Genomic DNA, 16,673 nt, shown 5'->3' with positions numbered 1-16,673 from the left:
GTTAAAATTTGTAGAAAAACCTCTACAAATTGAAGATAGGAAAGTCAAGAATCTCAAACACAAGAGATTATTTTGGGTCAAAGTGAAATGGGACTCCAAAAAAGGACCAGAGTACACTTGGGAGCTTGAATCAGAAATGCAAAAGAAATATCCACACTTATCCCAGTAGACCTCGAAGACGAGTTCTAAAACAAGGTGGGGAGGATATAACAACCCTCCAAAATAATTCTGACAGCCTAAAAATATTTAAGATGTCCCAATACGTCCTAAAATACACCCCGTACACGAAAACAGGCCCCAAATACCTTTATTTTTATTAAAATTAATTAAAAACAAAATTTAGTGGGTCATCGCGAGGCGCGATAGAGCCCTTGAGGGCCGTCGCGGGGCACGAGCGCCTGGCTACGGGGCCACACCCTGAGCCGCCACGTGTCCTCACGCGTGTTGAACCTATCTCGTGACCAGGCAAGGCTACGCCCTAGACCCCCTACGTTGCGGGCCGCGAAGGCCCTGCCTTCCTTCGTCGCGGGGTGCGACGGACCTGTCGACCAGCCCTATAAATTCCCTTGATTGGCCTCCAGTCCAACTCGTTCAATTCTCAAACATTCTCTCTTAGTTTCTATATAGTAGGCACTATACCCGGGCATAATACCCCTAATTAGTGAAGCCCTGCCTCGTTGTAAGTATCATGACCCCCGGTTACGTATTAGATATGCTGCCCGATTGATTTAGGGTTCTGTAACGGCTGTCGAGGTTCTGCCCGACGTAGTCGTTGGAATGTCGTCTCGGGGAGGGTATTACTAATGTAAATATTGGGTTATTATACTCACACGTGTGCATTTGTGTAATTAATAGATAATCACCAGGTAATCCTTAAAGAAAACCCTAAGACAACAATGTGAGTAATCTTCTTTTTTGTAAACTGTTTTTACAAAACCTCAATTGTATTAATTTATATTTAACAGTGATTGAGTATTTGTATTCTACAATTATCGTCGGTATGTTGGGGTTTTGTATATAAAATTTGTTACTACATTGTGAGTAGTAATATGACCACAAGTCGGGTTGACAGTACCGTGGGTGGTAATTAAAGTAGATGGAAACAAATGTAATTACGCGACCACCCTCAATACTGTAAAACGGTTTTACCTATCTTGATTAAACTGGGATTCACTCACCAGTATTTCCCACTGACAAAATGTTTTTAAACGCGTTTCAGGTAACAAAATGTGAAAGCCAAATAGAAGCCAGCTGGACAACACTGAAGGCTTGGAAAAGTGGCTATAAAAGTTACCTAAATAAAGAGATGTTTATTTAAATAAAATAGGGTTTATCCCTATGAAAATGTGTGTACTTGAAACTTGGGATTTTTCCCATGTGTTTAATATTATAAAAGCGTGGTATTTTATTCTGATAAAATATTTCCTAACTACGGTCCTGATGTAAATTCCGCTGCCAAACTGATAAACACCGATACCACTGAAACTGGCCGCGGCATCCCGTTCTCGGGTAACTAGGGGACGGGGGTTGCGACAACTCCCCACTTCAGTCCGCCAACACCCATCCTCCATGGCCTCCCAGCAACATCTATCCTATGACGACTCGTCTTAAGGATGGCATTACTAAACCCAAAACCCACTTCAGCCTACACACTTCCAGACCCACCTCAATCTCACCCATTCCCACATCTCACACAGCCGCCCAAACTGATCCAAACTGGCTCAGTGCCATGACCGATGAATACAGGGCTTTAATGGATAATAATACATGGGAGCAAGTTCAACGACCTGATGGTGCTCATATAATTCGCTGCATATGGCTATATAGACATAAGTTCCATGCTAATGGCTCTTTACAGAGATACAAAGCCCGTCTTGTTGTCAACGGAAAATCACAACAAGTTGGTATTGACTGCTTTGACACGTTCAGCCCTGTGGTTAAACCTACAACGATTCGTACCGTTCTTAGTCTTGCCGTCTCGCGTGATTGGCCAATACACCAACTTGATGTCAAAAATGCATTTTTGCATGGGGATTTAAATGAAACCGTATACATGTTCCAACCCCCCGGATTTGTAGACAAACAACACCCCTCATATGTGTGTCGGTTACGTAAATCACTTTATGGGTTAAAACAAGCCCCCTGAGCATGGTATCATCGGTTTGCAACTTTTATCACTAAATGCGGGTTTCGTAGTGCGTCTTATGACACTTCTCTCTTTGTTTACAAACAAGGCTCCAATACTGCCTACTTATTATCAGTGTTGTAAAAGTCGCTAGGCGGTCCCTAGTCGGCCGACTGGGGAGTTGGGAGTAATCGGAGTACTCGGAGAGTACTCGGAGAGTGCTCGGGGAGTACGCGGACATGGTAAATATAAAGAAAATTAATTGTTATATATTATTTATGTGTTAAAATAAGCATAATTCATGTCAACTGAGTATAATTTAAAATGAAACATGTTTAAAGTTCAAATATTCTGAATACAAGTCCGACTAGTCTGAGTACAAGGCCGAGTAGTCCGAGTACAAGGCCGAGTATGCCGATTTTGACCGAGTTTGACCGATTAAAAGTCAACAAACCACGTTGACCGCCTAGACCGACTAGGCCGACTACGTCCGACTAGGCGCCGAGTACTCCCGAGTAATCCCGAGGCCGACTAATTGAGATCGCCTAGGAGGAAGTCGCCTCGGAGGGGGTCCGAGGACCGAGTACTCGCCGAGTACTCGGCCGAGTAATCCGACTTTTACAACACTGCTTATTATTATACGTGGATGACATCATACTCACGGCATCTGACAACAATTTTGTTCAAGAATTATCAAAACTTTGTCTACTGAATTTGCCATGACTGACTTATGGCATCTCAATCATTTTTTGGGGATTCAAGTTACTCGCGACGGTACCGGTTTACAACTTTCTCAAGAATCATATGTTAATGATATCCTCACCCGAGCAAACATGTCCAATTATTAAAATTATTTTTTTTTAATTTAACACATATAAGAATTTAATGTTTTTACAACTATTAGTAATGTTGTTTACTGATGTTATATTTATCCAATAATGTAATATTTAGAAGAAGTTACCAACCAATGCACTACCAAAGGCTGATAACTCACGTAAACCAGTCAAGTTTGATGCTGAATGCACGCCGAAGAAACGCATGTCTTCACGATTGAACAAAACACAAGATGTAAGTTTAGCATCTTAAAGATTGTTATATTACTATGGTTATTAAAGTTACTCTATGAGAAGAAAGGTAAAGTTACTTCTGACAGAAAGGAGACGGTCAAGAATACGACTAAGGGAAATGCCGCCCTACCTATCGACACAATTGATCATATTGGATGTTCTCCATCTGCTTATAAGGTTAAGGTATCTATACTCGCCACTTAATTAGTATATGTTATATAAACTGTTTTTTTGGCGCATATATTCAACCTTCCTTTAATTCACATGTATATGTTTACTTTTTCATCAAGGGGAAGAGAGCCGGCAATGTTCACAAAAAGCGTAACCGTACAAATAAGAGTACAAAGACTTCAAAAAAACATTCTGGACATCTTCTCGAACCTGAGTTCTTTCACTTTGTTCACAAAGGAGACTATAGGCTGGTATACCATTTTTTATAACAAACTAATGATTTATGTTTATTTGTTTGACTATTATTTTTTCCACACAATACATGTAGCATCTTCCTGCTGAAGTTGCCAGACGAGCAGGTCTTCCTGTTGATCTTCATCCCTTGAAAGTTCAAAATATGGTTGGAGTTGTGGATGTTTATGATGTGAAGACGGAGTTAAATGAATGCAAGCCACGTTACACGTTGGATGGTTGGCGGAAGTTCATGACTGAGAATAACTTGAGGTTTGGTGATATGTTGCATTTCACATACGTGTCTTCGCAGCAGAAGACCGTACTAAATGACGTTACTTCAGTTTAACAAAAACCTTTAAGTACGTTCTGATATCAGATATTATAACTATGAATTTTTTGATGGTTATGTTCCATGGTTTTTTTAACTTATTAACTTGATGTTTTGTTGATGTGTATGACTAACATGATAAAACAATGTTATTAACAGTTTGTGTTTTATATATAGATGATATCATGCTTCTTTTTGCTAATAGTAACTGCAATTAGCAGAAACTTGGTTTATTAATCGCAAATGTGACATTCTTCTACATTTATGGGTTTATGAATTCAGAATAATGGATGGATATATATGACTGTATTTGACATGATGATGTTGTGTTTCCTGTTGTAAAAACTAGGGAACTGTGAGATAATAGATTGCTTTGCCCGATTAGATTGGGTGTTAAATTATAGTTCTTTAAGTCATTGTTTCGTTTTCTTGAATTCTATGTAATTTTGTAAAGAAGTACAAGAACAAACATTTTTACAAAATCCCAATCACTCGATAACGTAAGTGTATTGAAGTAAAAGTGGAAATGATGTCATTAATGTGGTCCTGTTGCGCTTTTGTTTGACCTCTAATATGGATTCATGATCTAATCCGGTGACGTGAAGACATTGTTGTTGCATCCAATGAGATGCTTGATGTAATGAGGTCGTATTAATAACAAATAATAATTAATATAACTAAGTTTCCCGAGCTCGGGAAGCAATCACAGATAATAACCTAGTAAACATATATATGAAGATGTATAAATAGGGATTAGGGATTGTGAATATGTAGCCACTTGAAAAAACCTTAACAATTTATGATGATACATCTACTAAGTAAAGTTACATCCGAAATATCCAATGTGTTTTCTTTTCCGTTAATGTCTAGTCATACGTGCCCCTTTTTGGTTATAGTCTAGTCAGCGTCCACCACACGGAACCATTATTATTATTTAAACACCCACCTTGTCACCAAAATCTAGTCACACTCTGCACACCGGGTCCACCATACGACTCTTCATCTCCGTCGCTGACTGGACCGGACCGGACGATCACTCCACTATCTCTGCCAGCTTTCGTAATCGGTTAGTAGTTTTCAACCGATTAACTTACTTACTTTGCATTGCATTGTTGACTTGTTGTTTCATCATTTAACTTAGGTTTTGTAATCGGTTAGTAATTTTGACGGATTTATAGCTGATTTTTATGATTATTATTAACTTAATTTGTGTAGTAGCATTGATGTTTCAACCATCGATTAACTTAGGTTTATATAATAGGTGATTTTTGAGTTGTTACGTGTTACTGTGTGAAATTAGGTTTTTGAAGTTTGTATGTTAGGTTAGTGACTCTGGTTTTTGATTTATGTGTGTAGTGCTTAAGGTGAAAGTAATGTTCTAAGTTGTTACTGCCATTTTAACAAACAGTTGAGATACGTTATTTAATGATCAAAGATGTAAGTATGATTTGTAACTGTCAACCCTAGAGAAGCATACACAGTAGATTGTCGAGTGAGACGAACATGGTTTCTAAGTAATTGTTTACGCGGAAAATACTAAATTTTGACTCGCTGTGTTTACGGTGTAAATAGGGGTGTGAATTTCTGACACGACCAGAAAACACGACACGAACCTAACACGAAATTCGCGGGTTTAGGTTTAGTCTAAATGGGTTCGGGTGAGTTTCAGGTTGAATCCGCGAACCCGTTTAACCCATTTATATTATATTATATTTTTTTACAATATGTTTATTTCATAAATTTATTGTATGTGTATTTTATGCCCTATTTATAACTTATTCACATAATATTTTATAATTTAAATGTAATTGTATTATATACGTTTATGTTTTTTTAAGTAAATTTTAAATTTAATACATTAATTTGTGGAAAAAAAATAAAAAATTTAAAAAATTCGGGTCGAACGGGTCGTGTACGGGTTCGTTTAAAATTTTCGGGTTCGGGTCGGGCCGAACCCACCAACCCGAGAACACGATCCGTTTAGCACCCCTAGGTGTAAACTTAGGTTTTTGAAATTCATGTGTTTACTGTAAGGTGGAAGTGACATTGTTACTGCCATTTTAACAAACAGTTGTTATACGCTTTTAAATGATCAACGATAATACGATATAAGTATGATTTGTAACAGTCAATCCTAGAGTTCTTACTGCATAGTTTTATTGTTTATACATTGTTCAGTAAGTTCTTTTCATACGTAATAACAGTGCCTACCTAATAATGTTCATATATAGCTACTTGACTTTTCATAATCTGCTTTGAGTTACGTATTACAGTTTGGTTTATCTTGATAAATATATTTCGGGCTAGACGAACTAGTGTGATTAGATTAAGATTTTTTTAACCAGAAGTAAAGATTTTTTAATTAGAACCGATCTTTTTTATTTTAAGTTAGGTTTTATTTACTATCAAAGTAAAAATATATCAGGTTATTTGATTTAACGAGCATACTGAATCTCCAAAAAATTAAATTCACAACAACGAAATAGTTACTGAATATTTAAATATATTAAAAATGTTCAAAAGCAATGAAGGGCTGAATGCTTGAGTTTCTAAGTAGTTTGTTTTTTTTTCTTGATGTTGGTGTGATGACACTTGAGAGTTCAGTTAGAAGTCGAGGACTCAAGGTCAAATAAGTCAAAGTTGGGATTGCGTGTTCTTGGGGTGAGTTGGTCGTGGATCGGATTTGGAGATAATTTTCGAGATTCGACAAATAAAAAGGAACTAGGAAAAGAAATATTGGTGAGAAGCTTGTGAAGATACTGAGGTATATAGTAGATTTAGGCAGATTACATTATGTCTTTAGTATCTCATGATCAATGTTATTGAAAAAGGATACAACCAGAGGATATATTTCTTATATGGAGGGTAATTTGATTTAATTATGTTCCCACCAATACAAAAGGCAAAAGGGATGCCGTTAGTAAATTAAAAATTTAGTCTATGGACAGTTTGTTTAATAGCGGCTTAAGTATATTTAAATAGCAGTTAAAAAGTTTGATGTAGTAAATACGTATGTTCTATCTGCGTCATGCAGAAACTAAAAGGAACTACACACAAGAAACGTAAATAATTAAGATAAGTGTGACACCCTTTGATTTCTTAGAAGATACTGTTTTTAGATTTTATATATATTGTCACCACCATTTTTATGGCATATCATCAACGGAAATTTAAGTTTATTACCCTGTAGTTGTTTTAACCACAATACTCTTTGTTTAGATTAGAGTTATCAAAAGCGAGCGCTTTTGACGCCTAGGCGCTTTTTCTGGGTGATTCGCATTTACTGCGCTTATAGTTCCTAGGTAACAATAGCGCAGCTTAATTCTTCCCATGCGTAATTAATGATTTATGCTTTTTATTTTTTTTAATTGGTAATTTCCACTTTTTCTGCAGTATTTATAGGGCTTTAAGTTTAAACAGATGATATCAGTTTATTATCACATTTTTTCAGTTCGAATTATCAAATTATTCAGTTCGCATTTTGGTGCCGAGACTTTTTAAGTGCTAGTATGAACATTTTGGTTTTAAGTATTTTGTTATCCGAGACTTTTTAAGTGCTAGTATGAACATTATTGTTTTGGTTTTGAGTACTTTATTCCCTTAATGAACTTTTTAATTTTTTATTTAAGTGCGTTTTTTTTTCTCGGGCCCACGCTTTTTTTGCACCTATCGCCTAGGCTCTAATCGGAGCCTATGCGCCTAGAGTGCGCTTCGCGCCTTTAATAACTATGGTTTTAGATCTACTTAAATTTACTTTAATTTGAAATCTAAGTCATCTTTGGAGTTAAGTAACAAAATGATTAGCGTATATCTGTGCTTGCTTTTTTCTGTTGAAAGTTTTGCTTTTAACTGTTCATATACTAATAAAACCTTTAACATCCACCACCAACCAAATACGTTTACAATTCCAACTCCTCAATTTCATAACAAATAAGTTTTATATGAAAAGTGTTGTGTGTCGGTCATGTGCTATTTATTAAAGGGATTGAGTTATTTTGCCCTTTAACAAATTCTATCTCTATTTGTAACAACCGTATCAAAGTGTATCACAGCGCCTTCGTGTTTTTATTCATACATTTGTAGTTAATCCAAACACTTGTTACATCATAGTTTGATTAGACTTAATGCGATTGATTCACTTTCTATTGACTTTCTTTTTGCAGGGTTTCTCTACATTGTATTTTTTAGGCTGGGCCACAATCATGAATTTGCACGGAAAGGGTTAGTGACAAAACCCTTTCTTTTCCATGCGCATTACTTTTATATCTGACAACATTTATTGGCAGACATTCCAAGTGATCGGGAATCGAAATTAGTAAGACTGTTGGCACGGCAGCAGCGATTCACAGAAAACAAAACATATTATGAACCAAATCAAACAGGTTCAAACTCATTATAAAACTCACAAAATTTACTTTAAATAAACCTTTTACCTAGGACTTGATATTTGTAGTGTTGTACTAATCCTAACCCAAACATAACATGACTCTTAACACTTAATAAATAAATAAATAAACAAACTAGATAACTCAAACTAAGTAAACCAATAATCATAGACAAATATGCTAAACAATTAAATCTAAAACTCTAATTAATCTCTTTATTTTGATCTTTATCTTAATTGACTTCAGATTTTGAGTCGGTTCCGATCCGAATTAGGCTAACAAAAACATCTGTGAAATGAGTTATAGGAGATAGTTTATTATAACTTTCTTGGTAGAGAGTTGATTTTGCCAATGTGTCAAATACATTTAAATTTCTACCAACTGTATTTTGGCTTTTGTACATCATTCTATCCTAACTAACTACTACCTTTAACATATTCTTAGATGAATAGGGAAGATATCAAGAATAGTACTCTGTTTATAATTAATGGTGTTGCGTATTGTATTATGTGAGGAAGTGATAACGGTGATATGTGCCTACGCTCCACAATTAGGCCTAGGAGTTCAGGAAAAGAGAGCTTTTTGGGATTGCCTAGACGCAGTGTTGAGGGGCAGACCTAGGGAGGAGAGAATTTTTATAGATGGTGATTTTGATGGTCGTATCGGTAAGGATAACGACGGCTTTCAGTCGGTACATGGGGGTTTTGCTTTAGGAGATAGGAATGAGCCTGGTAGGGATCTTTTGGAATTTGTGATGAGGCGAAATGACCGACAGTGGTGGAGCGACTGCAAGGTTATACCAGTGATACAACAGTGGCCCAACACCATTTGCTGGTGGCAGATATAGTATTAAGAGACAAGCTGTTTGTGAGAGGGAGGAAAGTGAGACCTAGGATCCGTTGGGGGAAACTTGAAGGGCGATAAGGTCATCTCGGTGACAACGGCTCAACTAGGCGGGGACGCAAACCAGATGTGGGAAGCTATGGTGACTATCGTAACTCTTGGGGCAAAGGAGACTTTAGGGACTGGAAAGATAAGCGGGCATAAGGAGTCCTGGTGGTGGAATGAGGATGTGAAGACCAAAATAAAAGATAAACAAGATAGTCTTAGGGATGGATCTTTTGAGGTGCTTAGACGAGGAGGAGCGAGTGTGGTTGAGGGATATATACAAAAATGCAAGGAAGGAGGCGAACAAGGCAGTAACGGATGCAAAGAATCCAGCCTATAAGAGGATGTATGAATGCATGGAAACAAAGATGCAAGGAAGGAGGCGGAGAAGGCAGTAACAAAGGGAAATAACTCAACCTATAAGAGGATGTATGAACAGTGGCGGAGGATAGTTGGTGCCCGGGGGTGTACCCGCCCCCTCCAATGTTTTGGTTAGAAGTGTATAAGTGAGATTGTTAGGGTAAGGTTAGGTGTGACTAGTATATCAGATTTGTCTTAGGGTCTTAGATATGTCTTAGGGTCTTAGATATTCCTTTACTTTAGGTGGACTTTGCAAGTATTTGTATACTTCTACATATGCTTATATGTTGTTTTGTTATGTCATATTTGCTTATTTTTTAATATGTTACTCTTTCACCGCTTCTTTTGTTTGGGTTGCTGGTAGTTTTTTGTTATATTTTCTTGTTGTTGGCTTTTGGTCTACTGTAATGGTTTAATATATTTTGTTTTGCTATCATCAAGAGAGGTTGTTAAGTCTATTTTTCTTTTATATAGATTTGATGACGGGACATTCTTGTTATAGTACGAGTTAAATTAGACATTCTTGTGACCCTCAGTGGTGACCAACACATTACTTCAGTTGCTTTGTTTTTATTCTTTGATGACAATGACTTTCTTTTTTACTGTATGCTACTTAGTTATTTTACACGTGTTTTTGGAAATCTGGGTTGACAACAAATAACCCTTTTGGTATTGTGAAAAACTACAAGGCCAAAAATCATGATCCTACGTTCTTTAAAACACTGCTTTCTAAGTGTTCTGATGTGTGTTTTTTTTTTTTTTTTTTCTTTTCTGAGTGCACCTTATGGTTTTGATCTGTTTACCTGCTCTTGATAAATCTTGACTATTTGTCATCCTTTTTTCATATGTTTTTTGCAGGACTCTATGACAGGGAAGATGATTGGAACGGTACGCGAGATTTATGCATTTTAAGCATTTTGTTTTACATTTTTTTTCTTATTTTTTTTATAATTCTCATGCTTGCTCAAGTATAGCCTCACGCTTTTCTAGTTTCCTTATAATGGCATTTAGTAGAAAAAAGGAAGGGGTTGTTTGTTTACCTCTTAATGGTGCTCTTAATGGTTCAGACCTCTTACTGGTTCAGCGCTTAACGGTTCAGATTGTCTGTTTCGTGAGCAAATGTCTGAATGGTTCAGGCATTTGCCTCTGACTGGTTAAGCATTATACAGAGTCTGAATGGTTAAGATCTCTAATCTGAATTGGTCAGACATTTGCCTCTGAACGGTTAAGCATTATACTGGCTCTTAATGGTTCAGACTCTATTGGTTCAGCACTTAATGATTTAGATCTCTTACCGATTCAACACTTAACCATTCAGAAGTTGCCAAACAGCCCCGAAATGAAGTTTATGTAGTCTACTTTGTATAGTGAACACATCTTTTTTCAGTTTATCAAGTTGTCCATTGTTAATTTAGTTTATAATCTGAAACAATTATTCTTTTCTTTAATGGACAATCATGTCTTCTTTTTAAGTTAATAACTTGTCATTCATTATTCCAGTCCTCATAAAGAAAGCAGAGACATTTGAGTTGACGGAATCGCAGAAGCTTTTAGTAAATCGGGAGCAGTTACGTATACTTGAGAAACTACTTAACGATGCCTATGTAATTCGTAGGCCAAAGCCAAGCGAATATGAAAATCGCAAACAAGTGATCCGAGTTCTTAATGATATAGCTAAAGATTTATACGGTAATCTTATAGTTTCAATTACTTGTCTGTAATCAGTTGCTTTTTATGTTCATTTGAAGTAAAATAATTTAACATCGAATTAAATGTCATTTTCCCTGAGGTTTGGTCAGTTTTGCGACTTTCGTCCAAAGGTTTGTTTTTCCGCATCTGTATCCAAAAGATTTGAAATCGTTTGTTTTTCCGCATCTGTATCCAAAAGATTTGAAATCTTGGCATGTTCATCCAGCTCGTTAGTTAACTCCGTCCATTTTTTTCCGTTAAGTCAGGGGTATTTTCTTCTTTTTTATTTAGTAAGGTTATTTTGAAGTACATTATGCTACATGCTTGTACATAAAGTGAAAAAGACCGAATTACCCTCTAAGTTAACAAAAAAAAAAAAAAAGAAAATACACTTGACTTAACTTAACTTTTCGGAGAAAGATGGATGGAGTTAACAAGCCGGATGAAAATAGCAAGATTTCAAACCTTTTGGATCCAAATGCGAAAAAATAAACCTTTGGACGAAAGTCGCAAAACTGACCAAACCTCAGGGACGAAAATGGTATTTTACTCTTTAATATCACTCTCTACAAATGGTAAATATATTTGTTTGTGATCCAGGTAATTCTGCCAGCTGTCCTGTTGTTGAGGAATTTGGTTCCTTTTCAATGGACTTTTTTACTCCCGAAAGTGATCTTGATCTCTCCATTAACTTCCCAAATAGTCCGTTAGTGTTTCCTCGAGAGCAGAAAATTAAAACGCTTCGGAAGTTTTCAAAAAAACTCTATTCACTTCAAAGTAATCTTCCAACTATACTAGTCTTTGCATATAGTATCATTAAAGTTTTACTTATATAGATCCACACATTATAAAACTTTAACTGTTTGAACTATTTTATATGAACTTTTATGGTTTAGGTGCAGGTCGTGTACAAAATGTGCAGCCTGTGATGAGGGCTAAGGTACCCATTCTTAAGTTTGTTGATACCGCAACAGGTGTCGAATGTGACATTTCAGTAGAAAACACAGATGGAATTTCAAAATCCCTTATTATACGCTACATTAGTTCAATAGATGAACGGTTTCGGAAGCTAAGTTTATTGGTAAGTTTATTTTTGTTCCTCCAATAGGATTGTTGACTTTTTCAACTTAAATAAAGACTTGACCATTATATTCGCTTTTAATATTAGAATGATATCTTTTAATGCAGATGAAAGCGTGGGCAAAAGCACAAGACATTAACAGCCCAAAAGACCAAACACTTAGTTCTTTATCTATAATATTATTGGTTGCTTTTCATCTACAGGCATATACTTCTTACCTCATCTCAGTCATCTTTATCATTATAGGTTACCTTAAAAACAGCTTTGATTTTATAATTTATAATTTCTTTTGGCTCAAAACAACTTTTATTATGAGAAAAACTTATAAGCAGTTTATTGTTTTTAATTGTGCAATTGGTCTTATTATCGATCTCTGGTTTCAGACTCGAGATCCTCCTATATTACCTCCGTTTTCCGCCATACTAAAAGGTAATTTTGAGACTTAGTTAAGGATGTAAAATAATCAATTTATATGAGAATTTTGATTATACAAAACTTAAAAAATGTGATGTGTGATGTTTGGTGATCGTACATCATTGCTTTAGTTTGAAATTATAGATATAACAATACGGCATGAATTGATTGTTTCATAAGTAAACGACTCATAAAAGCGACCCTAGTTAAAACCGTACTAGTCACAAGTCAAATCAGACATGAGAGTTTTGTAGATGGAGATGATCCTGCATCCGTGAAGAATTCAGTTAGAGGCTTCCAGAACTACGGTAGAAGAAATACAGAAACGTTAGGTGAATTGTTCGTGACGTTTTTAATCAAGGTAGGCAACCGTTTTTTTATTTTAGAGTAAAGTACACCATACACGGATGGTCTTTGTGGTTTAACAAAATTTGGATTTGGTCCCTAGCCAACAAATCCAAAGGTTTTAGCAGGTCCAAGTAAGGGACTAAATGCGTTACAAATTGCAAACCACAGGGACCATCCATGTACTTTTGGAAAAATCTGGGGACTAAATGCGTTACAAAGTGCAAACCACAGGGACTATCCGTGTACTTTTGGAAAGCTAGGGACCAATTCCAAAATTTTGGTAAACCACAGGGACCATCCGGGGTGTACTTTACTCTTTATTTTATACATTTTACACTCTTGAGTTTTTTTAGTATATACTGTTAATGGTTGTTGCAGTTAGCATCTGTCGAAAAGCTTTGGCCAAAAGGTCTGTGTGCTAGTCCTTATCTAGGACATTGGTCACCTAAAACCTGGGACAATAAAATAGCCATAATGAGTGTAAGTATTTTTTTTCTCATTTTTTATTTTATTTTATTTTATTGTTGTTTCTATTTTTAAACATTGTTAATGCCAATCTGACCCGACCCGTTCATTTTGCCAGGTTGAGGATTTCTTTGACCGGGCCCAAAATGTGGCCAGAGCGGTTGGAAAGTTAGAAGTGAAAATAATCCATGAGTTGGTTCATCTTACAATTCAAAATCTCGGTCGTTTCATGAATGTTAACCTTGACGAGTTAAAGTTAAAAGAATCACTTTTTGGCATTGATGGTATGCACTCTATCGTTGTCGAACAAAAATTGAACGCATGGAAACAAAGTCTTGAAAAAAAGACCACAAAAACCAAGTTGATCACGAACAATGTCTATAACCCAAACGGTGCGAGTCCATCAACCAGGCCACTGCCAACCGGCCACTTGGGTGTGCCACAACGTCAAGCTGTGACTGCAGGCTTGGAGACACCATGGGCACACCAGTCGTTTTACCAACAGCCAATGATGGGAACAACGGGGGTTGCAGGGGGTGTACCAGCAAACCAGTGGTGGGAAACGGCTTGGGGAGGACCCGTGTGGACACAAGGCTGGGGTGGTGGGCCTGGTGGTTCGTCTACGGGCGGTTGGGGTGCGGCCAATGGAGCCGCTTTCACGAATGGTCGGTCACAAGAGACGCAGCCTGCAACGGATCCTTGGGGAAGAAGGCAGCAACAACCTCCTTACGGTATTTGTTCTATTTGAAAATTAACAAGTGTCTAAGGAGTTGGTTTGACCGTTTGAAAGTGCCCTTTGAACAATTTCCGACGTGTTTATTAATTTGACCCGTTTGATATAAAACATAACAAAAATCAACCCATTTCTGAATGCAATCAAATCTTTTTTTCTACAGGGAATTCTTCCAATGCGCACGGTACAACATATCGCTAAGACTCGATTTTTAAATGTCTAACCAGATCGCACCCATGTGGCCTTTTATATCAGGTTTGTTTGCTTTACCGTGTGTTTGGCTGTTTATAACTGTAGTTTACATTTCTGGTGTCGGGATGCCTTTTTTTGTATCACTAGTCGGTTTAAAACCGTGTTGTTTGACTTGACGGGATAGAGGGGTGTTCAATACAAAGCTATTTAATTTTATGTACATATTGTTTTACTTAAGAGATTTGGTCGCTAGCCTAGCGATATTAAGGTTGTATGTAATGGTGACCCGTGTTTGATTTGATGGGATCGAGGGGGTGTTCAATACCGGGTAAATTTTTAGTAAACAACTACCCAAACTTTATAAATTATTTACATATCGTTTTACTTGTTAGATCTGGTGACCAAAGGGTTTGTAGCCTAGTGGTATCAAGATTGTATATCTTGGTGAACCATGTTTGACTTAATGGGATAGAGGGGTGTTCAATACTGGGTTAATTTTAAGCAACTGCCCAAGCTATATAAATTTGTGTACATATCGTCTTATTAGATATGGTCACCAAAGGGCTTGGATAAATGTGTGGATTTAGGACTCGGATTAATGGTGTTTTTTTTCCAAGTGGTTGAGAGTTCTAGTTCTGTAGTGGACACATGTAGGGGTGTGCACGGTTCGGTTATTAGTATTATCCGTAACCGTAACCGAAGTCATCGGTTAATCGGTTCGGTTAATTTGTCGGTTTTCGGTTCGGTTCGGTTAATAACCAATTCAAACAAGGGCTATTTTTTTTGCTTAGAAAGACATGTAATAGAGGTATAAATACATGAAATAGATGTATAAATACATGAAATGGATGTATAAATAAATGAAATGGAGGTATAAATGCATGAATAGATGTTTAAATACATAAAATGGAGGTATAAATAAATTAATTGAATGTATAAATAAATGAATGAAGGCATAAATAAATGAAATAGAGGTATTATTACATGAAATGAAAGTATAAAACATGAAATACATGAAAAAGAGGTATAAAAGTTAGAAATATATAAAAAATAAATGATTCGGTTCGGTTAATTTCGGTTAACCGATGGTAAAAAAAATATCTGTTAACCGACTTTCGGTTAATTCGGTTTTGGTTAATTTCGATTCGGTTTTATCGGTTTTCGGTTCGGTTATTGCACACCCCTAGGTCACACATGTGTAGATTTAGGACTCGGATTAGAGGGTATGTGTCATCCGTTCTAAATAAAAATAAAGAGTTAGATCTTGTTAGTAATAGATACAAGTGCTCATGTTATTTTTAACTATATTTAAATTTGGTTTCATGTTAAATTCAGATGGTAAATTACAATTATTAAACTTATTACTAATTAATCCATCAACTAGAATTAAGCCCCATGTGTTGCGGCAGAGGCGTAAAACCGTGTCAAATAGCACCAATGTCACACCACCGCTAGCGACCACCAACACTGAGTTGATCTAGGACCCGACGTAAAAACGATGAACCACACATGTACGTTGCGCCGTGTTAACTCGCAAACTTTTGAACGAGACATAAGGCAAAATGTAAAAACATTGAATCACACATGCCCATTGCGTTTGTTAACTCGCAAAATTTAGAACGAAATGTAAAACAAAAATTTGCAAAAGACGAAAAATATAGGAAACCAAAGTTGAAAGTAAAAATTGTGAGGTTGAGTTGCAAATGATGTAAAGTTTTGGGTTAAAATAAAAAAACCAATTCTTTAAAAACTTTCAAAGCATGAGATATAACTCAATTATGCATAAAGATAAAAATGTTGCTAATTAAGGGATTATGATCAAATGCACAGGATAATACAAATAAGAAGGGTAAGAATGATTTTAGTTCATTGATCTTAAATTTGGAGAGTTTGAGATTAGTATTAAGGAAAAGAAGATAATTGAAGGACATAAAAGGAATCCTACATTTATGGATTTTCTCTTTCCACATGCAAGGCACATGCCAATTCTCACCATCAATTTAAAACGTCCATAACTTTTTCATGACATTTAAAAAAAAATCACCATAATAACGAGCGTTTTATTATCTTTAATATGAGTATCATATTGTCATATAACTGGGTTTTGGTCGTATCACCATAATAACGAGCGTTTTATTATCTTTAATATGAGTATCATATCACCATAATAACAAGCGTTTTATTATCTTTTAT

The 16,673-nt window shown here is 36.2% G+C and overlaps 1 protein-coding gene across 5 annotated transcripts; it reads left to right on the top strand.

Annotated features, from left to right (window-relative positions):
• The first annotated feature begins 4,823 nt into the window (after positions 1-4,823).
• On the top strand, positions 4,824-14,754 carry LOC110929075 (protein HESO1). Of its 5 annotated transcripts, XM_022172193.2 has the most exons (14): positions 4,824-4,991; positions 6,530-6,689; positions 8,089-8,146; positions 8,212-8,307; positions 10,417-10,446; positions 11,059-11,247; positions 11,848-12,024; positions 12,144-12,328; positions 12,436-12,531; positions 12,712-12,757; positions 12,997-13,103; positions 13,469-13,570; positions 13,674-14,286; positions 14,452-14,754. In XM_022172193.2, the coding sequence occupies exons 3-14, from the start codon at positions 8,128-8,130 to the stop codon at positions 14,487-14,489; spliced, it is 1,698 nt and encodes a 565-aa protein (XP_022027885.1). In that variant the 5' UTR covers positions 4,824-4,991; positions 6,530-6,689; positions 8,089-8,127; the 3' UTR covers positions 14,490-14,754. The 5 variants fall into 5 exon arrangements, with proteins under 5 accessions (XP_022027885.1, XP_022027884.1, XP_022027887.1 ...); XM_022172192.2 differs by lacking the exon at positions 6,530-6,689; XM_022172195.2 differs by lacking the exon at positions 8,212-8,307.
• The last annotated feature ends 1,919 nt before the right edge of the window (positions 14,755-16,673 follow it).

Source organism: Helianthus annuus, chromosome 3 (assembly GCF_002127325.2).
Source record: "Helianthus annuus cultivar XRQ/B chromosome 3, HanXRQr2.0-SUNRISE, whole genome shotgun sequence".
NCBI classification, from domain to species: domain Eukaryota; kingdom Viridiplantae; phylum Streptophyta; class Magnoliopsida; order Asterales; family Asteraceae; genus Helianthus; species Helianthus annuus.
Note: the sequence above shows the minus strand (reverse complement) of the source record. Positions and strands in the feature narration are given on the sequence as shown.